This window comes from Sander vitreus, chromosome 17, assembly GCF_031162955.1.
Source record: "Sander vitreus isolate 19-12246 chromosome 17, sanVit1, whole genome shotgun sequence".
NCBI classification, from domain to species: domain Eukaryota; kingdom Metazoa; phylum Chordata; class Actinopteri; order Perciformes; family Percidae; genus Sander; species Sander vitreus.
The window spans coordinates 20,357,491-20,367,183 of NC_135871.1; the positions used below are offsets into that span (position 1 = coordinate 20,357,491).

Consider the following 9,693-nt stretch of genomic DNA (forward strand, 5'->3'; position numbering starts at 1 on the left):
ATTATTATTATTACTACTATTACTAAAATACACTAAGCCTAAATTAACATCCCAATTAATATCACACATGAATTATGGATGCACCTAGCTAACCAAGCTGCCTAGCTAGCACTAGCTGATAACTTGGCTCCACCCTCTCATCCAAATATGATCACTTCTAGCTCCAACAAACCAAGATGGTGATGGCCAAAATGCCAAACTCGAGGCTTCAAAACAGTAATCCACAAACCAATGGGTGACGTCACAGTGGCTACTTCTACTTCTTTCATGCAGTTAATGAGTTCAACCAAAGTTACTATAAGCTAATACTAAAAGTTACTGTCTTTTTGAAAATGTTTTAAGTAGGGATCGCTTGAGGAACACTTGCATCAACCAATAACTCTCATACTCTGGTATGTTGTTTTAAGAAAGACCTGAAAAAATGTGAACTTATCCTTTAACACAATGTATGTCCATGTTCGATTGACTGATAGAGCCAAATTGCAAGTTAGTTGTGTACAGAGTGAAAACCCTCAGAGAAAGGACTGACCAAAAAAAAAAAGTTTGTGAAGTGGCTGGAGCCGAGCTGTTAAATCACATTGAATGATTGATTAAACATTGTAATTTAAAAAGAAAGTCCCTTTTTTTCTAGAAATTTCAATAGATTAATAAAAACAGCACCGTGTGTGTTTAAAAGGACTGTCTACATTGATCATAGCTCTACTACCACTGAACAAAAACATAAATCAGAGAAGGAGGCACTTAATAAGGTGTTGGTGATGAAGATGATACTTTGGTTAAAACATTTTAAAGATTGTTTTTAAAATAAAGGCTAGATGAGATAGATGTACAATAATTGTATTTTGAAGACGCTTAATTGAAGCTTGTGCATCAAATCGTCAATTATGTTTTAACTGAATGAATTCTAATATGTTTATGGGTTCTGCTTACATTTCTCTGGTTAGAAAAGACAATATGAATAATTCATCACCTAATTGCTGCTCTTTAGCAACCATCCACCTTCCTGTGTTTCTCAGTCGTCCTCAGATTTTCTCTCTCTAAAAACAAAAATCTGTCTCTCTCTCTTCATCTCCACCCCTCCCTCGTTTTTTCCTGCACTATCTTCCCCCTCTCCAGAGTATAAATGCCTTCAATTTTTAATATCTGAACAGCAATAATTTGTGTGGTGTTCACATAGATTCAGTCCAGTAGTGATAAAGATCGTTCCAGTGGTGAATGAGATGCATGGGCCAAAAAGGCTCAGATTTAGATTACAAATTCTAGTGCAAACCAAAGGATTTGGTAAAAAAAATGTGTGTGTGTGTGTGTGTGTGTGTGTGTGTGTGTGTGTGTGTGTGTGTGTGTGTGTGTGTGTGTGTGTGTGTGATATATATATATATATATATATATATATATATATATATATATATATATATATATATATATATATATACTGAATATTCCAGTTATATAAACAAACTAACAAACCAATGAGTAAACAAAGATTTGGCTTGACTAGTTTTGCAAACAAAGCTTCCCCTTTATAAAAAAAAAAACAACAACAATATAAAGTCAGTTCTATGTTAGGACAGAGACAAAAAATGTACAAGTTTTGAGTGGTAAGTGCTTTCATTTCAGTCACACAAAAGAGTCTAAATGGACTGGAAACATTTGGAACTACTATTTTCTTTTTGTTTTATTTTTTCCTTGTATTCATCTAAATAAATCTATACTAAGTATAGCTGGAGGTTAAGGGACCAGGAACTTCATCTGGCCATTATGTTTCTACTTTACAACCTCCGAATCACCTAACTCTGGGTTAAGACCAACACGTTTGTTAGGCTGTCGTACCATTTCAGCACATGATAGCAGCACCAGGAGCAGCTGTAGTGTCATCAGGCAGCTTGTAACATTGTTGTTGTTGTGGGAGATGGAGTGAGTGCTTTGTGTGTGTCAAGATAGTGCTTGTGTATTTGTAGTGTGTGTGTGTGTGTGTGTGTGTGTGTGTGTGTGTGTGTGTGTGTGTGTGTGTGTGTGTGTGTGTGTGTGTGCAAACGCTGCTAGTTCTGGTGTCTCTTCATGTGCAAGGCGAGGTGGTCAGATCTGGAAAAGGAGCGGGAGCAGACGGCGCACTGGAAGGGTTTGGCGCCTGTGTGCTTCCGGAAATGACGCGTCAGCTCATCCGAACGAGCAAAACGCCAGTCGCAGCTGTCCCACGTGCACCTGTATGGCTTCTCACCTGCCGGACGGAATAGAAAAGACAAATTCTGAATGAGTGCGCTGCTCTCTGAAGGTGTATCAATATGTGATTATAAGAACTGATGACACTACATACACAAGTTCCCTGAGTTACATGATTCATACAATTGGGTGGAGGAACTAGGAAAACAGGCTTTACCGAAAAGTCCAGCTGTCTAACAACATATACAGTCATAATGCTGTCACAAACATTTATCCAGCAGTAAGGCTGCACAAGTTTCCCACAGCCGACTCGTCTGTATTGTCTCTCTGTGCATTTCTCTTTGATAGTTGCGGTATTTTTCTGTCATTCCAATACTGTTCAGCTGCAGCCCCAGGTGTGTTCTCTCGCCTTTATTCTTGGCTCCGTCTTAGGCCCAACCACCCAACCGCCCAACCTGTGATGCACAACCACCAACCCAGGTCCAGTAGCCCAAAGGTGGGCTTTAAGATTTGTTCACCCAGTGGTATCCATGCAGATAATTTTGGTTTTATTGGTCCATGTTTTGAAATATCTGCCTAGGACATTCCTGCCAAAACGGAGGTGAATGAAATGTCATTTGTGACATTAAAATAATCAAACAACATACAGTTGTACATTACACCCCAAAGACAAAACTATACAAGAAAAACAATTATTTAACTTGTGCATATTGGCATTTCTACCAGCTCTATGTACTTAGCTCTGTCTGGTAACAATGGATGCTTAAGAAACATGGCCAGTTGGTAAGGAACTTGATTCTTGTTTAGCTAAATCACTTAAAAAATATGCTTCTCCATGTAATTGATTGAAAAGTGCCTTAAAAGTGAGCCACAGTGCTGTAAGAGAAAAGTACTGTATAATGGAATCTAATGGAAACTGTGCTTTCTGGTTGAAAATGTATCTCTTCTTCTTCTCCTTCTTTTTAACATTTATTTATTTCTAATGATCAAAAACTGTGTGAGAATGCATAGACCATTTGTAATTCACCTGCAAATCTCAAATAATAATTCAACAACAGTGTGTCTTTCCATAACAATGTCCCTATAACTCTGGATAGTCCACACACCTTGCTATGAACAGTTTCCATTGGAACTACTAAAACATGTTTAAATGTTATTTTCTTTTTCAAACATGGACAAATTCAATCTTAAACTATCTGCATGCTGGATACCACTACATGTAAGTAAAAAAGCATTAGTCATTAAGTGAACCAACCCTTTAAACAAGCACAGCAAGTTCTGCAGCGTCGCTAAAACACAAATTAACCACATCGTCACCAAACACGGAAACACACACCTTAACTGAACACAATGAGGAGAGACAACAAAAAGACGGAGAAGAGTGAACTGGGAGGAGTGCGTGCGCACACACACACACACACACACACACACACACACACACACACACACACAATCAGGGTAATGGATGTTGATGGAGATTAGAGGGGGAACTCCCAAGGGGACCCAAACGCATTAGGAATCATCTCATACAGATTACTGACAGGTGTGTGTGTGTGTGTGTGTGTGTGTGTGTGTGTGTGTGTATAAGTGCGTAAGCGTGCATTGAAGCAGCTGAATAAGAGAAGTAGAATGAGTAACAGACAAAGATAGAAATGGAGGGGGTGAAGCTGGAAGAATGGCACAAAGAAGAGAAGAGGATGATTAGATGGATGAAAGCGATACAAAAAAGGAGAGAAAATAACTAAGCGAGACTGACAAAAGCAGAGAGGATAAGGAAGTTGCTGCTACATCCCTCTTTACATGATATGTTCTCATCTTGTGGTCTATAATAACTGCAATAACCACAATCAGCCTGCAGCATGAATGACGCCAGATCTAATTGTCGGGGTCATGTTCCCAAAAACTGAAATGTGAGGCACGCACACCCACAACGATGTTCTGAACAAGCAGTTCAGATTAATGAGAGGAACAAAACTCTGGATCGTAGTGGTAAGAGTAAGAGTGAGTTTTGTGTGTTCTTTTTCTAACTTCGTTCTGTGTTTCACTATGGGAATCACTTAACGTAACCCCGGTTCTTTGATAACAGAGTGAGGTGTTTCACCAAAAAGCCCCTCCTTGCAGAGACACGGAAAGAAACCTCTCTGGAATGATTTGTAAGGAGCTGGTCGACTGTGATTATATGAGGGGGCGTGGCCCTAGCACAGTTCGACCTGTCTCACGGACAGACGTGGTGTCATTGGAGCTTCCATAGTTGGTCAAGACAAGGCGATTCCCATAGTGAAACACCTCACTCCGTTATCAAAGAACTGGGGTTACGTTAAGTAACCTAAAGTTTCTGTGTGTGTGTGTGTGTGTGTGTGTGTGTGTGTGTGTGTGTGTGTGTGTGTATCCAGATGAGTGAGGAATGCGTAGATATCAACAGAAGCTTTGTTTTGTTAGCTGGAGAGTGAGGTGGAGCCCAACACCTAAGTGCTTGTTTGTTGACTTTGCTCAACCAAAACTAATAGTTCAAATTTAAATGTGAAAGAAGTCAGACATATAGAAAGAAAGATGAGAAGAAAAGGAAAGAAAGAAAAAGGAAAATCGACACAGTGATCATTAAAGTGGAGATATTAGGCTCAAGATGATCGAAGATATTTTTATTTGACGATAAAGACGGAAGACGGATCTTGTGTATATTTATAGTTGCAAACAAGCCACACAAGCATATTTAGGCATTTAAACACTGATGTCTGAACAGTATACTAAGAGAGATGGCACTGCACACAGCGCTGACCACATAGTCGGAGAGTCATCCCCTGGCAGAAGTATGTCACTTCCACCTGTTTTGATGGAATAGTATATTGGGCAGAGGATGGGGGTAGGATACATTTACACACACACATGCCAGGAACACAACACTCTGCCTAGCAACATGGTGCCAGTGCAGATACCGAAATACGAGTTGGGTGGGCAGCGTCGTTTTTTTCTACTTGTCCCCGTTTAAAAAAAGCTGCATTAATTGGAGGAATGTCTTACCTGTGTGAGTCCTGAGGTGGGCTTTTAGATGGGACGACTTGGTGTAGACTTTCTTGCAACCTGACGACAGGAGATAAACACAAACAGAAGGCTTAATCCAAATGCAAATCATTCACTTGTCAGATATGTATTTACCCAATAAACAGCTGTGGCATGCTAGAAATGTGAACTAATGAAGAACAGAAGCAGATTTTGGAATGAGATATAGTAAATGTTGTTTTTGTTATTCTGATTTTCAAAAAGGACATGTGACTGTTTAAATGTGGCCCACACAGTCTCAATTGGTATTAAAACTGTTTAGATTTGGTGTATTTACAAAACAATTGCATACCATTAATGGCACTAATCTCACAGAATACGGTTTTGTTGAAAACTTCGGTTCTCTACACCTGTTAGTTTGACATCGAAGCCGGGATATTTTAAGTTCAGGATTACGAAACTTTTTGCACATTATGTTATACACAGTACAATGTCAAAAAGGTCACATTTTGAATGACATATTCTTCACATTAATTCTGACTTTAAATAAGGCCATGATTAAATATCATGTATTGCAAAAATGTGAGAAGATGAGCAGCTGCAGCAGTGTGACTAATATACACTTGGTGTGAATGCGTCCATGTGTGGATATGATGAATCTGCCTCATCTGACTTTAAAGAAGTTAGACATGTGGTAACATGCTGCAGGAGGCTCTGCTTAAGCCTATTTTACACGCTGCCACAGGCTAGTTGACATTACATGTCCTACAAGTAGCTGCATATCGTAAAACTCTAATCTAAGACAAAAATCTAAAGTGTGACTTTATGCAAATTATGTGTTGGGAAAGAAGATCAAATGACTTAAGGAGAACATCTATCTAATTAACACACCCACACATTCATTCCACAATTATCCCAGTGACTTTAAAGCCACAACAATGTGTTAGAGCTAATGGTTGAGAATGCCTGAGCTGTTTGAGGTGAGATAATGGTTTAAGTTTTTAAACCAGACGGTTAATTGAAAGGCAGTGATAGATATTCTCCATTGCCAAAATATTTTAATTCCAGTGCAGCACAAGCTCTGCTGAGGCTGTCGAAACATATTGTGACTCATAAGCCTGGGAAAGTCATTTCACACACAACATTTTTTTTTTTTTTAAATGCCCAGGTGTCTTAAAATAAAGCTGGTTTTCCTTAAGGGGACCTTTGTGAGAGACCAGACATTCACTTGACCACAGGGAACCAACAGATTAAAGAAGCAGCCTATTGATCAAACTGGCATCACAGTGAACAAATTTATATCAAACAATGCCTTGTTCATGCCTTGTGGTCTAATTCCTGTGAATCTGAAGTCAGGTATAAAAATTAGAGAAGCCCTGCAGCAGCAGAGGATGAAACAGCAACATGAAAGTTAAATTATTAAATTATTTGTAAAAATAAACACACACACACACACACACACACACACACACACACCAGTGAAACGAATCAGCATGCATATACAATGGCTGTGTTATTGTTCTAACCTGGGTAATCACAGTGGTGGATCCGTCGTTTCTCCAAGTCTGGGTTGTTCCTCCGGTTATAGCGGGCAGGCACGGTGGTCTGAGCTGGGGTTGGGGCTGGGGTTGTTGCAGGTGCTTGGGGAAGGCCTGCGGCTTGGCCTGGGTCCGGCATGGGACTTGTAGTTAGGGGCAGGGCTAAGCTGCCTGGTCCCGGGGTGCTACCTGCCAACTTGGAGGCGATGGTGGCTGCATATGAGGGAGGAGGGGACATGGTGTGGAGCAGCTCCTTCTGCCTGTCAGGGCTGCCGGGCTCTGAGCTCGGCGGGGAGGGAGGCAGGTAGGGCACCTGCTGCTGGAGGAAATGGGGATGTGCCTGAGCATGAGAATGTGTGTATGTCCCACCACCCAGGCGGCAGTAGGCAGGCTTGGCTGTCTGCTCTTGTTGAGATGCAGAAGAAGCTACCGGCAAATCATGGAAAGGCGTGTGGATTGTGGAAGTGGAAGTGTGTTGTATCTGTTGCTGCTGCTGATGATGATGGTGATGATGATGATGATGATGCTGCTGAGCTTCCATACCATTGTCATGGTGATGGTCCAAGCCAGAGTTTAGTAGCTGAAACAGCGAGCCACTGTTGTCATGGTGGTGGAGAGGATGCTGCTCGAACTGCGATGACATTTCCTGTTTGATGAAAACTTGTGGAACTGAATCGTCACCGCAGCTGCCTCCCGGCTGGTTGAAAACACTGGTGAAGTCCGGTAACCCTGTTAACGTCATGTTTATGGCTGAGGTTTCCATGGCAATGTTGCCAGGGCCATGCCCAGATGTGCTGCAGCGACTAGTGGGTGTCGTGTTGGGGCAGTGCAACTGTATGTTGGTGGAGAAACACGGGGAGGCAGATTCTGTTTTGATTTGAGTGAGACCTGTGTGGTTCTGGTGCTGAGGGGGCCGCACCTGCTGGCACAAGCCCATCCTCAGGTAGGCCGTGTCAGGGAGGTAAAGATTCATATTGAGGGTGTAGGGAGACCCAGTGTGATCAATGAAGAACTGATCCAGCGCTGACGCACTATCTCTCTGGGACTTTTGCTGGCTGTCTGCGTGAGGTGGAAGGGGAAGAGACTGAGGGGAGAGATACCTGTCCATCTCATACTTTGCCTGTTGAATAAAAAAAAAAAAAAAAACACAAACAAAAAGTCTGGTTTAGCAATATCTCATTTTATAATCTTTAAGTAAACTTAAATGAAATGTATCCAGCTCGGACTTGTTTTTCGTGAGCCACCATGAAACTATTCTGAGGCGCTATTTTGAGAAGACAAAGGTTTGATAGGACAGTCACCGCTAAAACATTTATCAAGTAGTCATCAATAGGCAGTTGCCACATTCCCTCTCTGGCTGCAAGGCTGAACTCAAAAACCCACCAGCTGTGAGGCCAACAGTTGAGGACCAGGCATGCCATGGAAATCAGATCTTATACTTTTTATATAAAACATTAAGACATTTGCACAACTGTAGTTATAACAACAGACTAAAGACACAGCCTATTGATCAAACTGGCATAACAGGTGAAAACTGTATGTCAAACAATGCCTTGTGGTCTAATTCCTGTGAATCTGAAGTCAGGTATAAAAGTTAGAGAAGCCCTGCAGCAGCAGAGGATGAAACAGCAACATGAAAGGGAATGGGGAAACACCCATGCCTCCCTGTCCGCTCCGCTGCAGTAGCAGCAGCAGCAGCAGTCTGGGGATGGGCTGCTATTTCTAGGCTCCTGATCATACCAGCTGCTATATTGCACTCTTTCCTCTGCTGCACAAGTTTCCAGCTAACTGGGGACAGAGTTGCTGGGAGCTTTCTGTCCGAAGCTGGAGTCAGTTGTTGTCAGCGTGGTATGATGGTGAGAGGGGGAGAAGGGACCAACAACTGGTGGCCAACTGGCTGGCATAGAAAACATGCGGTGAATGCGTTTGCAGGCGGAGCAGCTCGGTTTCGCGTCCAGCTGGTCGCAGTTTCCTCGCTTATTCTCGCAATGTGTGCAAAACAGAGTGGTGATTAACATCACGCAGATAAACCGAATGAAATTAAGAGGCCAGCAAAAAAACAAAAAAAAAACAACCTGGATCTACAACCAATCTGCCACGCCCATTCAATGAAATACATCACTAATGTGTAAAGTCGTTTGGATTTCTAACCGGTTTACCTGTGTGTAGTCATTATGTCCAGTCTTGTCCGTTTCTGTGATCTTGCAGTCCAAGCCGAACAACGCCGAGTCCTCCAGAGCGAATCCATCGGGCAGAGTCGCCTTCTGCAGCGGGTAAAAGGGATCCTCCTGCCCGCCGCCGCTCATCGCGAGTGTCGCGGCCATGAAGCTCCGATTCAGCACCGCAAATGACCGCTCGACCTGTTATGCAAAAAGGAGGATGCTACAGCGTCCTAGGGTGAAAGAAGTGGAGCCGACGAGGTGTAGTGCGTGTGGTGGAGTTATTAATGTGTGCCTGTTTGGTACATCTCCTTCCACTTGTTTCATCCCTCCACCGGCCCACAGACAGTTTTCTATCTCCTGCTGTAGGGCGGAGCGGCACAGTGTAAATACTGCACATGCACCGCCCACCAAACCTTTAAAAAGGCTTTGATCATTCATTCACTGGCCACCGCCCTACGCTACATCTAAATACATTGACAACAGGATAGTAAAGTGTAGCCTACACAGAACCAGCCAGACCGCATTGATCCATAAAGGTGTTGGTTGAACCAGCCTTTTCAAACATGTGTTGTGATTACTTTTTTCCTCCAGTGTGTTAAGTTTATATAAAAAATATTATAAATATATGCAAATAAAAAGATGTATTATATATATATATGTGTGTGTGTGTGTGTGTGTCAATTCTTAAAATTTTATTTTGTTTTTGCTTAACTGAGTTACATTTGCCATGTCACTACATCTAAGTACCTCCTTGTCTACTGTAAACCTTTAAAGGCATATTCCAGCAATGTATGGCACTTTCATAAAGCTGGGAGTCGCAAAAGAGACACATTAAA

At 42.0% G+C, this 9,693-nt stretch overlaps 1 protein-coding gene across 1 annotated transcript; it reads right to left on the minus strand.

Moving 5' to 3' along the window:
• Window positions 1–1,957: 1,957 nt before the first annotated feature.
• Window positions 1,958–9,202, minus strand: klf5a (Kruppel like factor 5a). Its single transcript, XM_078272998.1, has 4 exons — window positions 8,855–9,202; window positions 6,684–7,815; window positions 5,179–5,238; window positions 1,958–2,218 (listed from the first exon to the last, which is right to left on the minus strand). Exons 1-4 carry the CDS (start codon window positions 9,017–9,019, stop codon window positions 2,040–2,042), a joined length of 1,536 nt encoding a protein of 511 aa, XP_078129124.1. The 5' UTR covers window positions 9,020–9,202; the 3' UTR covers window positions 1,958–2,039.
• Between the last annotated feature and the right edge of the window lie 491 nt (window positions 9,203–9,693).

Bases quoted from the DNA above. Each gene is read 5' to 3' on its own strand.
- klf5a (XM_078272998.1), bottom strand. From the start codon at position 9,019: ATGGCCGCGACACTCGCGATGAGCGGCGGCGGGCAGGAGGATCCCTTT. The intron at 7,816-8,854 runs GTAAACCGGTTA...TTTATTCAACAG, and splicing joins GACATAATGACTACACACAG to GCAAAGTATGAGATGGACAG. The intron at 5,239-6,683 runs GTTAGAACAATA...TCCTGTCGTCAG, and splicing joins CCACCACTGTGATTACCCAG to GTTGCAAGAAAGTCTACACC.